We start from the raw sequence: 23,930 nt of genomic DNA, 5'->3' as shown, positions 1-23,930 counted from the left end.
ACTTGTTACCCTGAGAAAGTTACTTGATTTCTTTGTGCCTCAATTTCCTTATCTGGAAAATGGGATAACAGTCCTACTTCACAGGATTTCTATGAGCAATTAAATGACATTAATACATAGATCAGAGCAATGCCTGGTACACAGTACTCCCTCAATTAATGTTAGTTTTTGTGGTGTTTTTCTTACTAGTGTACAATGGAGATATAAATGCATCATTCATGCTTTCTTCATTGAATCTTATCTCTCTATCTAGTAGTAAAATTAAAAAGAAAATTAAAAACTCACAACTCTCAAGCACTTCAGTTACTAGTAAACCCCACAAATATTCATAGTTCATTCTTTGCTCAGTGACTGTGGTGTATGTAAAACAGTTCTCGGAAGCATGGAAGTCTGTCGAACATCCTTATCAACCGTCCCCAGGTTCTGGAAGGTTCTGCCAATAGTGATGAAGCCAGATAATTTGGACAGTCCCTAAGTGCCAGTTTGCTGGGTTGAATTCAATTCAACCCAAGTTGAATTTTACTTAAGTTTTTCCCCAAGTAAATGCCAGCTTAACAGACAAAGAACTGATGAAAATTCGTAAATGTGCAATAATGTACTATAATGTCTTATGCTGAAAATTCCTTGATAAATTTAAGGGTCATTACTCCAGGGCTTTCAAATGTTGATGTGGAAATGTGCATAAACCAAGCCATTACTTCATCATGCTGATTTTTCTCCCCAAATTTCCCTTGATTATGTTGATTTTCATTCATTTCCAGTACCATCACCCTTGAATCAAAGACCAAGCGACTGTATGTTACTGTGCTTAATAGTTACTAACTGTTCCCGTGCTTAATAGTTACTAACTGTTCCCCCTACGTCCAGTCTGGCCATCGTCCAATCCATTCTCTCCTTATTGATTAAGTAATATGTCTGCAATTTGTTTCAAAATAATCCCAGGGTAATTTTTGCAGGTTTCATTGTGTGCTTCTGCAAAAGCAGGGTTGTATCTCCTAATAGGATATTATCTTTCTGCTCAATTTATGGGCCAGGATGTTATCTAAACTAGGAAACCTTATTATAATAGATTTCTTAGATAGCTGATTCCTCATGCTAGGTTTGGTTTGCTGAAATCTTATTTAAGATTTCTGCAGCTATATTCATGAGTGAGATTGGCCTATAATTTTCCTTTCTTCCACTGACCTTTTCGAGTTTTGGTAATGTAACAGTTAAATTTCAATCACTCAGCATGTTCTAGAATGAGGAATTTATTATACCAATTATACCTTCCACAATTGCGGGTTCAGAAGTCTCTTCGAGTCTGCTGTCTTTGCAGGTATGTTGGGCTTGAAGTTACCGTAGGCTGTGTGGCTGACAGTGGGCAATGAAGGCTGAATGTGAAGTGGGAGAGAGCAAAGAGGTACTGGACCCTGTGAGGGGAACCTGGGATGGTATTTGCCTATCACCATCTCCAACCTGAATGATGTAGGTGACCCGAGGAGAAGCTGGCGTCCTTCACCACAGAACTGAGCGGGGGACTCAGAGAAGTCGAAGGGGAGCAACCTGGTGGGGGCTGAACTCCCTGTAGATGATCAGGGCGGTGTGCAAGCAGCCATAGTGCCTAGTACCTACACCAACATTCAGAGTGTAAAAATGGCAGCTCCTCCACTCTGCCATCCAAATCTTATACAAATTTTCTTCTGGACATTCCCAACCAAGAACAACACTGGAAAGGAAATTATGGGAAGCACTTCCTGCATAACTAAGTTGACACAGTATAAAGCCACCATGGGTAGCAGGGTGCTACATGAAATGAGTTGGGGACTAGTCCCTCACTTTCTCTGCTGTCGTGTTCACCCATTAGAAATATTTCTATCTAAAATGATTAGTAGAAGCCACTAGTAAAGTTATCTGCTGTTGGAGGTTTTCTTGAGGAAGTTTTAAAACTAGTGATTATATCTATATTAGTGATTTTAGGACTATTTAGGTTTTCCATGTCTTCCAAAACTCAGCTCGGATAAGTTGTATTTTTAGAAAATTGTCCATTTCTTCCAAATATTCAAAATTATTGGCATTAAGCTGTTACATAATAACCACTTACTCTAAAAATATCAGCAACATCTGCTATTATGTTCTCTTTTTGATGCCAGCTCTTGTTTATTTGCACCTTTGTTTTGACAGAGTTATACTAATCCTGGCAGTTTTTCAACAGACCATCTTTCAGCTTTGTTTATTATGTTACTTTATTAATTTCTGCTTGCAGCTTTGTTACTTTCCTCCTTCAGTCTGTGGAAGTTGATTGTGTTGTTCTTTTCATAATTTTTATTTCTTGACCTATGAGTTGAAGATATTTTCTTAATTTCCAAACATATGAGTTTTTTTCCAATTACATTTGGTTAATGATTTCTACATTAATTTTACTTAGGGCAATGGATATGTTCTATATCAGATGTCAGCAAACTGTTTCATGGGCCAAATTTAGCCGATCATCCATTTTGTTCTGTTTTGGGTTTTTTTGGTGAGGAAGATTGTCCCAGAGCTAACATCTGTGCCAATCTTCCTCTATTTTGTATGAAAGACACTGCCACAGCATGGCTTGATGAGTGGTGCACAGGTCATCGCCTGGTATCCAAACCTGCGAACCCTGGGCTTCTGAAGCAGAGCACACAAACTTAAACACTATGCCACCAGGCCAGCACCTTGACCACCTGTTTTGGTAAATAAAGTTTCATTGGAACAGAGCCAAATCCATTCATTTCTATATCATCTATTTTTGCCTTTACACTGCAGCTGCAGGGTTGAGACCATATGGCACTCAGAGAACAAAACACTTACTCTCTGACCGTTCACAGTAAAAGCTTGCCAACCTCTGGTCTATGTAATACTAATCATTTGAAATGTATTGAGCATGCTTTATGGCCCTGTGTATCCTGAATTTTTGTAAATATTCAAAATGTACATGAAAAGAATATGGATGTAGAATTCCATATGTCAATTAGATCTTTTTAATTTCTTCTATATGTTTATATAGTCAGAAATTTTTGTCTGCTTGACCTATCGATTACTAAGAGAATTCTATTAAAATTTTTCTCTCCACTTGTAGTGATCTCAATTATTCAATTTTATATTTTGAAGTAATTTTATTGGGTGGATACACAGAATTGTTAGAGCTTCTTAGTAAATTCAACCTTTTATCATTATATAGTGGCACTTAAGGAATGTTTTTGGCCTTAAAGTCTTACTTATCTCTTATTAATATAGTGACAGCACTTTCAAATAATATCTCCCTTGGGCACTTCTTTCCTAATCCTTTCATTTTCAACTTTTCTGAATCCTTACGTTTTAGATGGATTATTTAAAAAAATATATTGCTGGATATTACGAAAATGCAATCTGAAAATTGTTATCAGTAAACGAGAGAACTCAGTCTATAGTTATTTAAATTACTGATATATTTAGATTTAGATACTGATGTATTTAGATTTAGATATATTTTTCCGATGTTATTTTTGTACTTTGTATTTTTCCCATCTTTTCTATGTTTTTTTTGTTCCCTTTCTTCAGTTTAGATTTGATTAATTTTATAATTCCATTTTCCCCTCTTCTTCTCCTAAAGTCATATATTGTATTTGTTTTTTTAACACTGTCTGTGCCTAAAATTTTATTCAGACTTGATCTTGTCTGCAAAGATTAGGAAAGGATTGAAAGTGACATCTTTCTAGTATAAGTTTGGAGTGACACATGCCTTATACACCAAAGCACAAATTCCTTGTTGTATGGGGCATGGCCTGTGAACCACATTTGCATCCACAGCTACTTATATGGATAGCACAAAATACAAAAACTGCGTCTTGTTATCTGCCAATTATCACTCTATTACTATATATGAATTAAATCTGGATCCGCTCTTTAGAAACAAGACCCCACATCCAGTGCAGAAAGAAAGTCTTCCTCTAAAAATGTCTCTTCTTTGATAAATCTCAATTTTATCCCATTACCAAGTGACAACAGCCAAACCGTGAACAGTCGCCTCGGTTAAAATGACTCACGCCTCACGTTAGCCACCACCCTTCTTAAAACTTGTCCTTCGAACCTGGCTTTTCAGGAGTTTCCAGATCACTTTAATCATTCATCAGTTCAGTAGCAGGAAGCAACGAGACACATGATGCAAACTATGCAAACATAATAAAACACACAAAAATCCCCCCAAATTGACCTTGGTATAAAATTAGTAACGGTTCTGTTACAGACACGATGAACACAATTCATGGGCCAGGATACAATAAGGAGAAAGGAAGAATGAGGTTGTTAAGTCAGATTTTTCTGAGACAAGCTATTGAAAAGTTGAAAAAAACTCCCATCTCATCTTTAAAAAGAAGAACTTTCCAGAGCATCTATCAGGAATGTGCAATCCATGTATCTGAAATGTACAGAGTGGATTGTGAAAGATCGGATAGTTTAAGCCAGTGTCACAGCACCAGACGTGACCACAGAATGCAGGTGTTAGCAACCCATGCCACAGTGCAGTCCCTTCTTTAGTGAGTTTAGGCACTGTGGGCCATGTTCTGATAACAAGGCTGAAACATCAACTACATCATTGACGATACGAGGCATGCTCAATAAAAACAAAAAGCACTTGTAGAAGCCAGCTCCTTCAGTAAATAGAATGTCCATATGTACGCACAGCTAAAAGTGCTGGAGTTATTAAAAAAAAAAACTCAGCTGACATGTCAGGAATAATAAGGAACTTCCTTAAAATGGTAAAGATTATCTACAAAAACAAAGAAACGAAAACCTTCAGAAAACATACTTAATGGGAAAATGTTGAAAGCTTGCCCACTGAATCGAAAAACAAAAATGGACAGTCATGATCACCACTCTATTTAACATTATACTGATGATTTTAACCCATAGAATAAAGGAAGACGAAGAAATAAAAAATAGTATAGCAGTTAGAAAGGAAGAAACAAAACTGGTATTATTTACAAATAATAAGATTTTCTACCTAAACCACCCCACAGAACCTACAGAGTCTTATTAGAATTAATAGAAGAGTTTAACAAGGTTGCTGGTTATAAAATTAATATACAAAAATTAGTTGTATTTCTCTATGCATACAATGTACACGTGGAAAGTGGAAAAAATGAACAAGATATGCTATTTATGGTAGCATAAAACAATTCAGTACCTAGGAATAAATTCAGCAAAAATGTGTAAGAGCTCCTCAGGGGATAATAATAAGACATTACTGAAAGACATTAAACAAAACCTACATAAATGGGAAAATAAATCATGTTTATTCATGGGAAGGCCAAGTATTGCGAAGATGTGAATTCTCCCTCAAATAAATGATTGATATGTTAAATGAATTCCAACAAAAAACCCAAGAGGTGTTTTGTGAACCATAGAAGTTGCTTCTAAAATTGATAGATGGAATTTCAAATCACTGAGAATAGCCAACACTACTGAGAAAATGGAGCAGAGTGGGAGTGCTTCTCTATCAGGTATCAAGACATTCTAAAGCTGTAGGAATCAACGTAATGTAGTTTAGGTCTGGAGAAATGTAACCAATAAGAAACCCCATAAACAGACACTTGCATGAATAGACACATGATATTTGATGCACGAATAGATAGAAGGGACACTGCACTGACTGTAGATTATAGAATGTGTGACTGACATTCCACTAAATGGGGTGACTATAATTGACTATCCACCTAGAAAAAAATGGACTTAAAACCACTCAAAACCCTATTCCAAGTGAATAATTTGAAAGGAAAGCTTTAAGAAGAGAATACAGAAAAATACTTTCATTATCTTGAAGTACAGCAGGATTTTTTTAAAAAAAAAATCACACAAAAAGTAATAACATAAATGGGAAAGATTTACTAACTTGAGTGTTTTTAAATTAAAAGCTCTGTTCACCAAAAGAAAAACGATGAAAAGTAAAAGCCGAATCACAGAAGATATTTGTAAGCAGTTCTTTTAAGTTTTTTTCATTTTCTAATTGTTAAAATATACAAATAACATCTAAAAATCAATGAAAAAAGGGCAGATGACCCAATAGAATAGATGGTAAAATATTTGGCAGGCACATTACAAAAGAGGATGTACAGATAGCCAATAAACATAGGAAGATGACATTATTAGGGAAATGAAAGTTAAACCATCAGATATGCCTACATGACCACCAGATTGGCAAAAATTAAGAAAACCAACAATATCAAATATTAGCCACAATGGCAAGCACCACAAATTCTCATACACTGCCGGTTTCACTATAGGTACAACCACATTGGAAAACAGTGTGACGCTATCTAAAAACTGAAGATATATAGGCTGCATAACCTGGCAATTCTACTCCCAGAGCTCTATAAACTTATTTGTACTAGATGTTTACAGCAGTATCATTCACAAATGCCCTAAATTGAGAATGAAATTTACGCTATTGAAAATGAATGAATTCCAGATACAAAGAAGGAAATCTTTTTTATTATGCTGTTCAGTGGGAAAAGTAAGTCATGAAAGACTATTTAGAGAGTGATTCAATGTATGTAAAATTTAAAAACAAGCTAAACCAAACCTTATCCATTTGGAATGTATTCACAGGAGAGAAAGTATAAAGGAAGGCAAGGAAATGATTAATGTAAAAGTTAGTCATCTTCTCTTTGGGGAGAGCCAGAGGATGTTGTGCTCAGGAAGGGGTGCCAGAAAGTCTTCTGGGTTCCGAGAACATTCTATTTCTTGTCTTGGATGATGGTTAAATCGGTTTCTGCTTTACTGTCTTTTATTAAATTCTATAAATGAGTTCTGTTCACTTTTTCCCGATGTGGTTTATTTTATGATTAAGAAAATACTAATTAACAAAAAGAGCCCAGCCAAAAAGATTTTAAAATAGAGGAGAAAATTAACAGAAAATATAACACCCCAATAAGAGAAGAAGAAGCCCTTGGCTCCTCTTACTCTGAGGTCCTTTATTCTAAGCTGCTGTATTTGGGGCTGCCTGCTCACCTCGACTGCCTAAGCATGCTGAATATCTGCTTTGTGACTGAGGGTGGTAAGACATTTTAGATAGTTTCCCATTTGTGCAGAGGAGTTACTGTTCACCTCTGTGGAACCAACAGAGCACCCAAGGTGACCTGGGACTTTCTCTGAGTACCGGAAGTGGGCACAGTGGGGAGGATGAGAAAATATGTGGATGGAACAGTACAACAGCCAAGAGCCAACAGTGTGCTTCAAGTAACCTTGGGTGATCCTTGAAGCGAGTAAGAGAAAATCTGTCTGAAAGACTGCAGGGACTGTTCTAAATAATTGTCATTATACGTTATTTGGTGACTCACGACAGTTGTTCTGAGCAGTTCAATTGAATACACTCTCTATGTTTTGGAATAGGGCAGGTAAGGTCATAGGGGTAATACATTCACGAAAAGTAACTTGGTTCTCTGTGCTAAAAGCTTCTCTGGTATAAAAATGATTCACTAATAGTCAAAATAACATGAAAGATTCATAGCATTTCAGAGCTAAAAGTAGACTTAGATATCACCTACTTTAGTGATTTATAAATGGCTTCAAAGGGCTCTTGAGTTCAACAGAACTACCTTGGGGTGTACCAGCCAAGCACGGGGCTCTGTCTTCAGACAGCGCAGCCTCCACTCTACCACCTTTCCAGATTGAGCTTCTGGATCACCACACACACACAAGAAGGTCCACGGCTTAAAAAAAAGAAGATTCAAAATCTACTGATCTTGCTAACTCCTTCATTTTGCAGATAAAGAAACTGAAGTTGAGAGAGGGCGGTTGGTGCCCTCAAAGTCAACCAGAGGTTACCAGCAAAGCATGACTGGGACCGACACTGCCTGCTTCCTACCTGTGCTCCTTCCAAGGTACGATGTTGTGCCTAACGCCACAGGAAGACAAATCCGAACCAGCGAATAGAAAACAAGGAAGGCAAAAGCAGATCTAATAACCAAGAGCACCTACATCATAAGGTTTTTGTAAGGATTAAGTGAGTTTATGATTGTAGGTGCTTATAACAGTCACTGGCACGTAACTAAGAACTGGGTTAGTGTTTACCGTTCTCATAAATGACACTTTTCTCCTTTCGTTCTCTTTACACACTTTGTTCACACAAAGTTCTCTACCAACTGCCAGCTTGCAATGTAAACAGGTCCACAAATCCAAGCAGGACTGAAATCAGCAAGCTGTGCTCTCGGGTCTGAGGACAACAGCTGCAGGGAAGAAAATCTGATATGTACCATGGACAAGGACTTAATGGAAGAACAATTTTACACATAATCCTTCTCCTCCCCATAGTTCTAGCCACGGATAGCTTTATTACCATTAACCATGTGCTCATGGAAGGTTTAGGCCTTGGCAGCAGCTAGGGTGTTTTATGCTGATAGTTTTCAAGAAAATTGAAGAGAGAGGTCTGCTGACATCTGTTTCTGCCATGTTGAACACACTTGCAAAAGCAGGTCTTGAAGCAGAAAGCGTAGAAGGTCAGGAGACTCAGATGTGGTGGCCTCAACTCCAACTATGCATTCCAAGGCGGCATGGCATACACTCTGGCAGACCAGCTCCGGTGTCCTGTGGGCAGCCTGTCCTTGTCCCACTGTCTCCAAGCAAGAGGGCTACCCCACAGTGTGGGGGCTGCTGCTCTCTCTTTTTCTTTCATTTCCTCAGCTATAGAGAAGGGAGTTCCTGACACTGAAACACACCATTCCCCACGTGGTAATCCTCTAGCTGCCTGTGTGTGAAGAAGCCAGTTGCGTGTGTGGGCAGAAGCAAGATTTTTAAAAAATTATTTATTTGGATGATTCCTACCACCTTGCTAACTAAAACAGTTACTAAAGAATTTGGTGCACATGAAGAACATACAGAGTGGCTTGAAGGGTAAAGGACAAATGTCCAGAGGGATTGTTTCCAGCAGGTATTGATTCTCAGTTTTACATCAGCCAAAGCCCTTCTTGTAACACCTTCTAACGCTTGACAATTTTCTGATCTGCTTTGGAGAAGAAAAGAGAGCACCGTTCTGTCAACTACAGTTCTGATATCTGGTGTTTGCAGTGTTTTCTGCTTGCTCTACAACCTTTGAAGCACCATACTGAGACTTTGATTTTAAATGAACAAAGAAAAAACATTGAATAATATTCGAAGATTGGCTCAGAAAGTTTAAAATATCAAGAATAGAAATGCATTTGCTTAAAATGAGAAGTCAAAAGGTAAACAAGGAGCACGCCTCACCAAAAGGCGAGCAATCTGAGTTAATAGGAGATGAAGAAGATGCTTCAATACACTAACAGCCATTAACTGACTCCAGTTAAAAAGAAACATGTAAAGGGTTTGCTTTATTTGGGGAGGAGGGCTAAGGCCAATTCACGAGGTTAAAAGGAATCAGGGAAAAGACACAATAAGTCTGATTAAGAAGGAGGAGGAGAGGAGGGCATCAGTTATAGATTTAATTTCTGGACAGCATTGGTTTTCCGACTTCATTCTTTCTTTGAGAAATAACTCCCAGCATCTCTCCATTGACATTATCCAGTGTATACGGGGGCCACATCACCGGACGAGGCGTGATTAGAAGAGGCAAATCCCTGTTTTGAAAATGATCGTAAGATCCATGTATGTAAGCTTGAATCCCCTCGCTTTCTCTCTTCCTTTTTTCCTTGTTCCTTTATTCCGTCCTTCCTTGAATATTTATTAAGTACCTGCCATGTGCCAGGCAGTTTTCTAAGCTCTCAGGATGAAATGAGACCCTGTCTTTAGAAGGCTTACAAGCTGGCAATGCTCCAACTGGGTGGGATAGTCCATGTTGAATTTGCTTAGGATATCACGTGGATGGGGAGAGCACAGCACAGAAAGGGTAAGGCATTCTGTGTCTGGCTAGGATGGTTACAAAGACCTTGAAAGAAAGACTACAACCCAATACAGAGAGATCTCTGGAAAAAGAACGTTACTTGTTTCATAATATAAATCAAAGAGACAAATCCCGCGAATGGTCAGGATGAGTGATGTCAGAGGCAACATCAGAAAACCAGAGCTCAAGTTCTGACTTTCCTCTCATGCGATCGATCACTTTGAGCAAGTTCCCCTACATTTTTATCCTGTTTCCTTCTCTGTGAAAGAAGCACAATCCCGTCTACTGGGTAGAGGACAATTATGAGGATGAAAAGGGATAGTATGGATGGAAAGACTTTGTGAACGACAATACAAATATGACATACTATCATTAGAAAGTGTGAGGTAAGTCATGTCGAGTCAAAGCTAGAAATAGAAAATGTCAAAAGAGACTCACTAACCACACACATTGAGTCCAATTACCGGGAATTTGAGAAACAAGGGATGATTCATGTAATGTTGGACAGGATGTTTACTTTTCTTCCATTTCTCATCTTCTCCGCCTTCTACAATATTAACTACATAATATTTACTAGAAAAGCAACACATACAGGTACCTCAATTTAAGAAAAGGTAGCACAAGAAAAATTTGCATTTATAAAATGAATAGATTGTTTATTTCCAGAGGGGCTCTTTCAAGCAACAAGTTTACGTGGTAAGATAAAAATTCAGTAATTTTCTAAAAGCTGTTTTATACACAACTTATAAAGCACAACCGTGCACATATTCCAGTATATATATATATATATTTGATCGGTATTTTACAAAATTTTAAACATAGCTTTAAAAGCACCTAGGATTTAGCTATTTTTAAAAATAGCATTTCTGCTAGGATATTACAATTCTGATACTACAACTTGGAACTGGATTTCCATCATCTCATAAAACAAATGGCGAGTGTTGTATCAGCAGCATTATTCCTTCAGAGTCTATTGAAGACTAGGCTAGAATGAGCTACCTTCTGAAAATCTGGGGGGCCATCATGTATTGCGGTTTTACTCAGAAATACTACTCTCTGGTTTATCACCATAAAATTTCCATTTTGAGGAAGTTCTTTGTCCACCATCATATTCCTGCCAAGCTTTCAGTAGTAAAACCTTGTTTCTGACTTGAGGTTGAGCTTCACACCTGTCAGGTAAACTGTAGGGGGGAAGGTGGCCCCTCAGACCTGCAACACAGCCCTAATATTCCTATTGCCTGCATCACTTTGTCTGCCAATTGTAATATATACATATATACGATGGTCTCATACTGAAGAGAGAAGACAAAATCATGATTTGTGATTTATTATTTTTTGAGTGGAGGCTGAGCCACCTTCGGAAAACCCTTGGAGTGGCCTGATAAAGCAGCAAGTGTTCCTGAAACCTCTTGCAGGGATATTTTGCAAACCTGCATGTAGGGCTCCAGGCAATTTAAAATATTGATAGAGTTTGAGGTTATTCAATGATTCTATGAAATAATTCTGCGTCCTTATTTCCAGATAAAATCTGTTTATTTTTTAAAAAGGCTTATTTTCTCCTTCCTCATAAGAAAAAAAAGGTTTGGTAAGATATGTCCAGTGAAAAACTCATGTTTTGCTGGCTTCCGGGAGAGACCAGCTGGCAGCAAGGAGCAGAGAAAATAAAGGAGAAAAGCCAAATCCGTGAACTAGCTGACTCAGCTCTTCTCTGTTAATGCTGTCATTACTGTTGTTTGCCTTCCTTTTTTAGTTGCCAGAGATTAAGAGAAAAGAAAAGAAAAGGGACAGAAGGATGGTTTGGCAGAGGAAATTAATATCCAGTGCTTTAGTATGTTGGAGGTTAAGCAGCTTCAACTCTTTCTATGGCAACTACTATAAAACAATAACCAGAAATGTGCTGTCACACAGCATTGTCACACGCCATTACACATCTATCATAATGCCCTTCCAGAAAACCCAGGTTTTCCTACGTTATATCCACAACCAGGTCTTCGACCAGGTTTGCCCAGAAAAACAATAAGCCCAAAGATTTTCTGTCAAGAGGAGTTTCTTTGACAAAGATCCTACAAGAAATTTCTGCAAGTAATTTTAGAACTCCCAGCTCTGAAGCAGGCCCTCCACCACAGCATCCCGTCTAGGTCCAGCCACACAAACCGGGCCCTATGCATTGCTTTGCTCCCATCCTGTGTGATGGCTCAGAATGTCTTGCTTTTTTCCCCATCAGAGAAGCTATCTGAATGACAAGAATATCTTGAGTCTTAAAGACACAAAATGCACTGCTTATTTTTCTTAGAGTTTAGAGAAATTTTGTATTTTACTTTTTAAACAGTTAGAATTCTGTATGGAGGGGCCAGCCCAGTGGCATAGTAGCTAAGTTCATGGGTTCCACTTTGGGGGCCCTGGGGTTCATGGGTTTGGATCCTGGGTGTGGACCTACACACTGCTCATCAAGCCATGCTGTGGTGGCATCCCACACACAACATAGAAGAAGATTGGCACAGTTGTTAGTTCAGTGACAATCTTCCTCAAGGAAAAAAAAAATTCTGTATAGAAAGGGCCAGGAGACAAATTACATGGATGGCACAGAGACCTCATGGGCTGGGTCCATTTTGCCATTGTCCTTTGTTCACATGCTGTGAAAGAGCAGTAGTGGGAGAGGCAACTAATTGAGATGAGAGCTCAGGAGCCAATGGGATCTGGGTTGAAATTCTACTTCTTCCAGTTACTAACTGGAAAGGTTGACAACTTACTTAACTTTCAGAGCTTCAGTTTGTTATTTTTTAATTAACATATAAATAAAACCAACCACTTAAGTTCTGAAACCATCTACCTAAAGAGCTAACAGGAAGCTGGGGCGGAACACGTGCTGAGCATACATGTCCTAGTATTACCACATGCTTACAGCAACTGTTTGGCAACACAATTTATTATAATTTCACCATCTTTTCTTATTGATGCTTCTCTGTGTTACTAAACTGTGGACGGTTTTGTGCCGTTTTTAAAAATTTTTAAAGTACAATATAAAGAGCCAACATTTATGGAGTCTTAACTATATGCCAGACACTGTGGTAATAAATTATATCTCATAAAAAATTTACAGTAACCCTCTGAAATCAGAATCATTATCTCCATTTTACTGATGAAGAAACTGAAGGCTGCAGAATTTAAACCACTTTCCTATGGTCACACAGCTAGAAACTGCTGGAGCCGTGATAGAACAATTTATGTGTGGCTAAATCACTGTGTTATCTGCAATGTGACTTTAAACTCCATTTCCCTCTAATTGAAGGTCTTTTATTCATTCCACAAATATTTGCTGAGCTTCTTCAATCTCGAAGGCATTGTTTTTCCTATTATACCATTGGCAGTTATTTCAAGGACCAAGTGTCTCTTTGCTCAGTAAATTGTAATTTCCTTCTCCAGAATAACAACATTTTTTTTTATTGAGGAAGATTAGCCCTGAGCTAACTACTGCCAGTCCTCCTCTTTTTGCTGAGGAAGACTGGCCCTTAGCTAACATCCATGCCCATCTTCCTCTACTTTATATGTGGGATGCCTACCACAGCATGGTGTGCCAAGCGGTGCCATGTCCGCATCCGGGATCCATACTGGGGCTGCTGAGAAGCGGAATGTGCGAACTTAACCGCTGCACCACCTGGCCGGCCCGAGAATAACAATTTTTTCCCCACAGTTCTGTTACAATTCAGTATCCAAGTTATTTGGCAAGAATCATGTTCCCCTCATGAACCTTAGGTTAACTACAAACTTCTTTTTTCCTTCTTCTAGCTAAAGTTAAACACTTTTCATAAATTCTTTTTAGAATTAAGCTTTAAATGATTATAAAAATCTCAAATATCAAATCTAATTGTTTCATAAAAGTTTTTGTTCCAAAAATATTATCAATACTTCCAGTGGACCCTAAATCATGAGCTTACTTTAACAGATTCCCCTTTCTTTCACATTCTTGGAAACTCACATATCTAAGCAAAAAGATAAGCAAGCACTGTTTTAGGATTTAAAATTCACTATACAGGAAATAGTCTTTCCAACCCAAACCATTCTGTTTGGTTGATTTCTTTGAATAATGATAAGTAGCCATAAAATTCAGCTCCTATCCTAGATTTTACTAAGTTCATCATAACTACAGGGAGTGGAGAGAGAAAGAGAAATGCTCAAATTTTCATTTAGCTGCTTTTCTTCTGGTTCTTGGAGAGTCCCTGTGAAGGAGTCTTCATTCTTTCCCAGACTCCGTAGATCTGTGATTGTGTCTCTTTGAACTCTAAAGGAATCAGCCCCTTTTCCTTTTCCTAATTCTCCATTCTGGATTGTGACTCAGGAGGGAAATAAGACACAAAGCTTCCAACTTTAGAAATTCCCTTGGTGCATCACTTCATTCTAAAAATTACTTACTACTTTCATTTGATGGATGACGGGAATCCTCATTTCTCTAGTGAATGAGGTAGAGTTTGGAAAACAGAAGTGGCTCATAAATCTCAGTGGCTAATCAAAGATGCGTTTGGTTGTTTCTGAGGAGTTCATCACTCACAGAGTTATTACTCACACGATGCTTATTTAATTGCCATTGTAGTGTGTCGAGACCTCTTTAGAAGAAGAATCGCTCCCTCTAGCACTTTGGCAGCAGCCTACCTGACTCAGTCAACTAACAAGAAACTTCACAGCATTATGATGGCAGACCACAGATTTTCAAGGATGGGCCTTCACGTCAATTGTATCATTGTCAGTTTTCATTTAAATCAAGCTGCACACTTGACGACTGAGAGGAGCCAGTGTTTCTATTTAAGAACGTGAATGGCATTTCGGTATTAAATTTCAGTTTGTTTGTACTCCGCTCATAGTTTAAGACTATAAGCCTTCTGGAAAGAGTGTATGTATTTCTGAATGTTTCTATTTTGCTCAGTAGGTAATGGTGACATGGAAATTTTAGCTGCCCTGATGGGGAGAGGATGCCTTCTCGCCATTGCACAGTTATGCGCATTCCTGACAGGCCCAAAATGTTTATACTGTTGTTCTAATCCCTAGGAAAGAATGTTGAAAGGATATTCAGTATTGACTCATTTTATGCTGTGGTTACGTTCTATCAGCATGCAGGTAACTTACATAATATTTTAAATAAACTAGGGCAGTTTAGTTTTAAACATGATTTTATCTTTTTCTTTAAAGAAAAATTCCTCTTAAAGTCAACTTCCGAAGACTCATGAAAATAGAGCTGTTCTTTTTAGAAAGGGGAAGGAGGCCCACGGAGCCTGTCCCCTCACGCCACCCTCGCCTCTCAGTCCTTGAGGCTCTTCTAGGAAACTCCTACGTCTACTTGGAGGACATATTTTTAAAATCCTGTCCCACAGTAACAGATGGAGAATTAGATTGAGAAAGAAGATCATTCTGATATACATTCTCCCTCAACCTAAATTTCACAGAGTGGACTTGTTTAATCACAGGCCCCCGGAAGTGCTAACAATTCAACAATTTATGAGACTCCTTAAGCCTCTCCTTCCCTGACCTGATATTCTTTGGGCATTTCCGGTCTAAAAAGCCAATGGTCTGCTTTGTAGCGTTGCTGAGAGAAGGCTGGAAAGAATGAATGATTTGTTCTTTATGCAGCTGGTAAAGAATAAACGCCAAAAGTTCTATACAGCCCGTAAGCAAACTCTTTCTTTAAAACTGTTTTGGAGGAAAAGGTGTTCCAAATACTCCACCTGCTTTCAATGACATGGCTGTCTGTCACTGCAGTTAAACTTTCCTCTCTCCTCCTCAGGTTAGGAAATGAGCTTAATGAGCTAACATTGTTGCAGGAATCCTGGGCCCTGCCTTGGAGCCACTCTGAGGACGTGCATGCTGACGCGATGTTGAGGTGTATTCCATCTTTGCTGAGAGGTAGTTCACGAAATACACATAATGACATAGTAACTATGACACCCAGGACTTTGTAAAATATGTATTCCCATCACTAGCTAATGACTCTTTTTCGTAGGCTGAATCCAGTAAAGGCACTAGAAGGTGCTTAGTAGAACTTTTTACTTTTGGATGTATAATTCGAGAAGATGTATATTTATTTTTCCCATTGGCACCAACCACTCAGCTATGTATCCTTACCTAATATTTATACTTCAACCTGTGCTCCAGATGAGCCAGGCTTGTTTAGTTTCACATCCTAAACTTTCTCATTTTCTTCATAGTCAGCTTGCTTTCATGTCTACATGGACACAACCAGGTATCGTCTGCCTTTGAAGTTTTACCTTAAATTCCGTCTTCTCTAAGAAGTGTCTGATACTCTCAAGAGATTTCCTTAGAGAACGTTCATTGCAGAACATAGCTGTTTTCAATTTAGCACCTTATGAATTTCTACTTGCTTGCTGTTCAATTGTTTTACATGGGCCAGGTTTTACTCCAGACACCCAAGTCTCCTTTCACTCAAAAAGTAAGTCATATACCTTATGTGGTAAATATACAAATATGTATATATATGTCCACCCACATATATATGTGTATAAATGTATTCATCAATGTACATGTAGGACATACTATTGTACCAGAAACAGAGTAGGTATCTAATTATTTGGATTAAATTGAATTAAATTAAAAACTGTACCTGTTATGTCAATTAATAAGAAAAATAGCTTATTTTAATAATTTACTATCTCCTAAAATATAGTACATTGGAAAGCTCAAGGTCAAGACCTAGTTTTCATACTTTCACTGTTCTTACTATGTAAAACTATAGAGTTGACTATAACAATGTTACCTCACAATATACACAAAATTCATTTTGAAGTTTTTCACCAAAATACCTGCCATTTTTCAAAAAGCTTAGTAAATAAGCAATGAGCATACTTGTTCTTTCCTAAAAATAAATTCTTTTAACAATGAAACTCTGAGTCTTCAGGTAAAGATTTCGGCTGGAGATAGACGAGCTGGAAATAATAGTAATAATAATAATCGGTTGAGAGGTGAAAAAGTGAACAGGGAGTGAAAATGGGGAATTGGGAAGCTCTAGAGCATTATGAATAAGGATGCGTGCATGATGACGGGAGAGACGATGGATGTTAGTGCAGCTTTTATTTCACTGGCATATCCCAAGCAGAACTGTTCTTCTCTCTAGACCCTCTCCTGTGTGCTCTTCTAGCACCTTCTTTAACCTTGTAAAATAGCACTTACTATGCTTTTAAATTCCTTGGTTACCTGTCTGTCTCTCCCAATAGACCATGCACACCTTTAGGAAAGACACCATGGTTTGTTTGTATGTTTTATCCTTAATGCCACAGTGCCTTTGACATAGAAGATATACAAGTAACCACTATAGTAATAAATTAGCATATAAGTGAATGACTGAAGAAAGAAGAGAGGAACAAAAAGCTATGAGAAGAATATTCTTGGGAAAACTGATCCCTCCTAAGCTGTCATCAGCTACACCAAGTTCTTTAATTCCAAAAATTCATGCATTTCTCCAAATATAGAGGAAGCAGAAAGATATTAATATGTTAAAATATAACAAAGTCTTTTGTAAACTTGGAAACTTTGTTCCCAGATTCCATTTCTAATTCACACCATTATAATGGTCTCTTCCAAGAAAGTGCTCTGGCATTTCCAAAAAATAATGAAGCTTGAACAAAATTAAAATCTCAAAAAAATTTTTTGTAACACTATTGATTATAATGTCATGTCTTTTGTCACCGAAGAGGAGTTCTATTGATTCAAGTTATTCTTCTGTAGAGTTCCATCTAAGTATAGAAAATGTGTCCAAAGATTCTCACATCTTCAAGGTATTTTTAGACCTTTCTATAATGAACACCATGAAAGAAGTCATCCTACAGATTCACCTCTTGAAATTTTTCACTGCTGAGATTCAGAGAAATGTTCCTAACATAACTAACCCTATACACAGTCAGCACAGCAGCACCAAAAATCACATGAAACAAGTTGCTCCTCGGAAATAGTATAATGAACATTACTGCTGCTGCCATTGCTGGCATCTGCTGTAAAGTTAAATTTCTGAAGTTGTTTTTAAACCCGGGATGGACTTTACTGACAGAGAAAAATCATATTACAAGATATAAAATTCTTCTTTTTTTTTTGGCTGAGGAAGATTTGCCCTGAGCTAACATCTGTTGCCAATCGTCCTCTTTTTTTGTATGTGAGCTGCTGCCACAGCCTGGTCACTGGTAGACAAGTGGTGTCTGTCCGTGCCCAGGAACCGAACCTGGGCCGCTGAAGCCGAGCGCAGTGAAATTAACCACTAAGCCACCAAGGCTGGCCCGAAAATTCTTATCCTTATAGAAAATTGCTTTTCCTATCCAGGGTTACACTACTCTCCAAAATGACAAGTACTTTTGCCATTTGACTTGGGGTGGCATGTTTACACTGAAGCCTATTTCCGAGTTGTTAACAATAGACTTGTGGAAAAAAAACAAAAAAGCATGCTTAATGGCAACCCTAAAACCAAATCTATGAAATCACAAGCACAAATACTCTAACAGATGATTCTGCATACATTCTACGTTCTCTGTGAAGTTTCAAACATGAAAGGAGTGTCTGAAGAGGTTGAGTATCACAGGATTGTTTTTCAAGCAGCCTCACGGAGAGACATTATCTTGATGAATTTTCCACAGTCTACAATTTAGTCCACGGCCTTGCAGGCGCAGAAACTTGATCTATCAGCAAAGCTGGGGCAAATTCACATCTCAGAGGTAGACTTACAACTCAAAGACCACAAAACACTAAAGACTGACATCAAGATCAAATATATTAATTTACAACGAGAACCATAAATGTCAGATGGACCAAAACACTCCTGGGGGCAAGCCAGCACATTCTCTTTCTGGGGACAGATCTAGACGGAGAGCCAAATCATGCTCAGGAGGTTACTTGGTGATGAAAAAGTGGAGCAAAGGGAACACATTAAATAACTCAAATGCAAGACTAGACTTCAGATTCTAGTTCAACTGCTTCCTGATTTCCCCTGATATTTCACACTAGAGGGAGGTGGCCCACCAGACTCGCCAACAGCTGTGTCCACATCTCTAGGGTGGCATTGACTGGGAACTGTGGACTCATCTGCGTGGCTAATGCATCCTCTTTCAACATATTTTTCCTTTAGACATGTTAATATCTAGTTCTGGGAGACAATCAGTTACCCTAAGATAACATCGCTTCTCTGCCAATGCTATTTAAAGGTATCATCAGATTCACCCTTCTTTTCTTCCTTTTTTTTTTTCTTTTTTTACGTATTTCTTGTTGTCCTTCTTTCTTTTCAATAGACACCACCACCACCAAACAAGTCTAGGTCCTCATCTCCTATGGCAGGGGCCTAACTCAGCTACCTACTTCAAACTTGTCCCATTGCCCAACTCCAGAGATCACTACTATGTAAATGTGCCTGAAATCAGGGTTTTATACTTTTCCCATTTTCCCACCTTCACTCAAAAACTGTCAGTGACTCCTACTGCCTTCAAAGTTAAGTTCTAATTGCTTAGCCTGCCACTCAAATTCTTTCATATCTGTGCTCAATTTGTTATCATTTTTATACCGTGTGAAACTTCTACTCCAGCTAATCCTACTACCTCTTAATATTCTCTGTGCACCCCTAAATCCATGCCTCTGCTCATTCCTGGGGTCAACTCAAGATCTGCTTCCTCAGTAAAGATATCTCTAAAAGTCCAAATCTGAAATCGACCTTTCCATTCTTTAGACTTATTTGGTATTTAGTATAGCTGGAAAGTAATTATTCTAGGTAGATATACTATCTCCTTAATTAGAATAAACTACTTAGAGGTGTTATATCCTATTTCTTCAGTGCCTTGACATCAGGTGCATAGAACTGGCCCTGTGCACATGACTAAATGAATGATCTTTCTTCAGAGCCTATGACAGAGCTTGAAACGTATTACCCTTCACAGAAGAGAGCTGCTGCCTCTTGAAGCTTGCTTGGATGTTAGTAGTTCATGGCTTTTTCTAGGCCCTTGGAGTGGTTTCATCAAATCAGTGCTCTCCCTTACATCCTCATTTGCTTTCTGCAGTCTTTGATATTACAGCTGAAAACATCTTTCAACTCCTATTAATCTCACTGTTAGTCTCAAAGTATAGTGCTGGCTTAGACTAGACCTCTGATATACAGAGGTTGTAATCAGGACATTTAACAGCAAGAAGGATACGGGAGCTAGTTATATATAAAAGCATAACAAATAAATCCCTTCAATTTGATGGTGGAGTGGATAAAAGTCTTTGGTACAAAAGATGAGAAGGCAAATTTGTAAGGTTTATTGGAATAGCAAAGGGATCAAGAAGGAAATGATCTTGAGTTATTTTAGCTATCATTTAGCTTTCAGCATTCTTGTTGTGGACTAAAACAAGAATGTGGTCTTGTGGTCTCCAGCCTGCCTGGAAAGTGCTTTAAAAAAGACCACCCTCCATTGGCCTCATACAATGAGCTGATTTGCAATGGTATCTAAGAAGACACGGTTTCTTTTATTTCATAACAAAGCACCACCGCCCATGGGGAGGACATCCAGGATGTTGTCAACAGGGTCTTCTGTGATTATGAAAGACATGAAAATACACACATCATCTCCTATTTCATAGAATTTGGCAACTCTACATCAGAAATGTTGGGGAACAGTCTGGCTAAGTCTTGAAAGGAGGAATGAGAAACCTAACTCAAAGTGGAATGAAGGTGATAATCTTTCTTAGGAAGGAGGAAATTGCTAGATTAAACAAAGATAATTAAGCCTAAGTTAATTCTAAAAATATAAACAAAATAAAAATAGTTTAATTGTAGTAAATAAAAAAAAAGCTATATTAAAATGGAGAAAGTAATAATTTCCTCAGTAAGGAAGAATTAATTCTTAGAGATAGGAGATCAAGAAAGAATTTGTAAGGTACCACATTGTCCTCCTAATATTAAAATAAAATTTGAGACTAATTATGCTTACACTGAATAAAACATATATTCTATTGTTTAATATATAGATTAATGTAAGATATTGGAAAGGAGAATTTTGTTAGATTTAACATTAAAAAAAAAATAAATTTTTTTTAAACTTTATGTTCCCAGGAAAAGGATTTTCTATTAGTGAGTGTTGATTTCTTTCTTTCTTTGCTGGGATGGAATCCTAGAGTTTTAACTGATCTTAACATAGACTCATAAAAGTGGACGGGAACATGGAAGCCATTTCATACATTCCCGTGACTTCCCAGCATAAGCTCACTGAGATCAGGCTAAAGAGGGACGACGGTTTCTTGTTATCTGTAAATATGTATAAAAAGGAGCTTCCATAGCTTCTTAAAAACCTTGGTCAATCTACAAAAACAATGTGGATTTTTAGCCAATATTTCACATTTTTACCTATGGCAATTCTCATAATACATAGGCAAGATTTGACTCTGAAGTAATGAGCTTATAGGATGCCCATGAGAGCATATTTTACCATCTTATGATCATATAATCTATTTAGTCTTATATCTAGAAATATGGTTTTTGTGTTAAAATCTAGTTTTTTATGTTTGTTTGTTTGTTTTTTAACAAAATATTCCATTTACCAACATAGTGTATGCCACATTGAAACAGTACACCTGTTCGGAAGCAGAGCTGGTGGGGGAAGATTTAAGACTGCCCATGTCCTCTAGACTTCATCTGCCTTCTGAGAATCTCATCCTGGCCTTTAGATTTTCCTCACTTTGAACAAGAACATAAATTCCTCACTTTCTGTGAGAACTATCTTCCTGAGGAAAAATGTGCTCATTATCTACCTCACACATCGAAACAGATTTTCTAACCTTCACTCAACTTCCCATGTACCTACAGAGTAACCTAGATTTTAAAATGAATTATTCCACAAATCAAAAAATGTAGGAAAGCAGATTTTAAGAAGGCAAGCTTTCTATTCTAAGGGCTTTTTTTTAAAAATTACATTCTCTAATTATTTGACAGTATATTTTGATTCTGAAAATTTAAGTTACTTTAGAGGTACTTGGGCCTTCAAATGTTCATATTGCCTCCTGATTTTCAAACCAGAAATTAATCAAAAGACAATAAGAAACTAAAATATCACCTTGAAGCTCACTATGAGAATTGTTTCTATTGTACAGAATATCTATCCAATAAAGTGTAAATGGTTTTAAAACCTTTAAAGTCTATGGCTACAATTATCGTTTCTCACTTGGTCTCATACTTTAATTTCTCCTAAGAAACGTGGATGGATGTACCTGGTTGCACACATTTGTTAAATTTGTTAATTCATGTTCCTATCCTCTTATAATCAATTTTTTGCAAATTGAGCAAAGCAACAACAATTTCACCAGGAAAACACATGCCATAAATCTTAATATTTGACACATTGTGTTTTATTTTATAATCAAGTGGTTAATCTTGGTAAAACAAAAGCTGTGAAAAACAAAATTTTCAAATCTTCTCTGCTAACAATTATTTTACATATAACTAAAGATTTGATTTAAAAATCATAAAAATTCAAGTACATGTTAAAGGACAATTGAAGTGTGATCAGTAATTGAAACCTCTAAAACTATGGCTTACAAAATTAAATATTTAAAGTTTTAAATTATTTATTGATAGAAATATATATTTAATAGTAGTTTCCATTAATCTATTTTGCAATGATACCTTGATTTTACTAACCCAGACATTTACAGAGCAAACTAATTTTCTTTTTTATGAAGCTACGAAGTGAGTTAACAAATATTTTCCATACAGAGAAGTTTACAAAATAATCACTTTGAAGCAGTCCATAAAGAAAACATGGCATATTTTCTTGGACTGTGGATCAAACGGTAGTTAAACTCAACTGGAAACAAGAGAGCATGACGGTAAACATACCTTGTCCTTGGGTTACTCCATAAAATTCAGCTGCTATCCTGGCCGCTTCCTTGCGGTTGCCTTTCACAATGTAGAAGTGACTGAGGATGGCAAGGCTGATTTTCACAAAAAGCTTAAAACAGAAAAGTGAAAGTATCGTAAAGTAGACATTGGATAACTGTTGAGCAAATGGCCGGCTTTCTTCTAACACCGACATTGCTGCACTACAATCTGCAGCGGCCACTGGTTAGATCCAAGTCTTAAATGTGCCTGGCTCCGGTCCGGGATGCTCCTGAACAGCTGGTCCTGAGGAAAGAAAATATCAGCTGGTAATGATGCCTCCAGCTCAAAATATTTATACTGTCCATAAAAGTTCTTTGCAAACTCCTATTGGTCTGACAATATTCCATGGAAGCAACTGCAACACGTGCCCCATTGCAAGACTCCTGACTTTCCATTCTCCGTCTAAAATGACACCCCACCTCTCTGCTCTGAATTTCAAAATCTAGGTATTGAAATTTGTATACCGATTATTTCCTTTTTTGGTATCTAATGATCATAAACACTTTGAGGATTTTGTGTATGGGGTTCCTGTTGTTATTGTAAATGATATTCATAATAGCAAGGTAAAATTAAGTTCATCAATGGAAGCCTTTTAAATGGTCCTAATTGTAGACCATGAACTAACTCATCAAATAGTCCATGGCATGATGATCTTAAGAACTACTCATCAAAGTAGCCAATTCTGTTGCTTTCACTGCTGTCAGAAAAAAATTTTTTTTATAAGTGGATAGACTGGAAAACCATAGAATAATAACTTTAGACTCTTCATTCATCCAGTGAACACTTTTTAAGCATCTACAATGTGTCACACGTTTTGCTGGATGCTGGGGAGACAAAGAAGAATGTAAGGTCTCTGCCATAGGATCTCATAGTCTAGAGGAGGAAACAGATGAGACATCAGATAAATACAAGTGAACACAGAGTATTCTGGGAGCACAAGGAAGGGCCTAATCCTGATAGGGAAGAGTCAGAAAATGTTTTCTGGAGAAGGCGGCATATCCAGAGAATTATCAAGTCAACATAAGTGTTTCATCTAGACCATCCAACACCAAGTGAGACAATATGCTTTTTAGGGCTAGAATCTTTGTTAACCTAAATCTGGTTTAATTTATGAACGAAATGCAACTGTCCATAAGGACATCCTTAGGCAAACTAAATTTTTAAAAGAGAAATAGAATAAATTATTAACAACAGCAATGTAGAGTG

The 23,930-nt window shown here is 37.5% G+C and overlaps 1 protein-coding gene across 8 annotated transcripts in view; it reads right to left on the bottom strand.

Annotated features, from left to right (window-relative positions):
• ASB5 (ankyrin repeat and SOCS box containing 5) overlaps nucleotides 1–23,930 on the bottom strand; it is an 81,915-nt gene that overhangs the window by 30,256 nt on the left and 27,729 nt on the right. For all 8 annotated transcript variants that reach the window (XM_070499979.1, XM_070499978.1, XM_070499984.1 and 5 more), the window contains one exon: nucleotides 22,683–22,967. In XM_070499979.1, coding sequence (XP_070356080.1) covers nucleotides 22,683–22,878 — 196 coding nt within the window. In that variant the 5' untranslated portion in view covers nucleotides 22,879–22,967. The remainder of the gene's footprint in view (nucleotides 1–22,682; nucleotides 22,968–23,930) is intronic.

Source organism: Equus asinus, chromosome 27, assembly GCF_041296235.1.
Source record: "Equus asinus isolate D_3611 breed Donkey chromosome 27, EquAss-T2T_v2, whole genome shotgun sequence".
Lineage (NCBI taxonomy): Eukaryota > Metazoa > Chordata > Mammalia > Perissodactyla > Equidae > Equus > Equus asinus.
The sequence above is the reverse complement of the archived record's forward strand: the minus strand, read 5'-3'. Positions and strand labels throughout refer to the sequence as shown.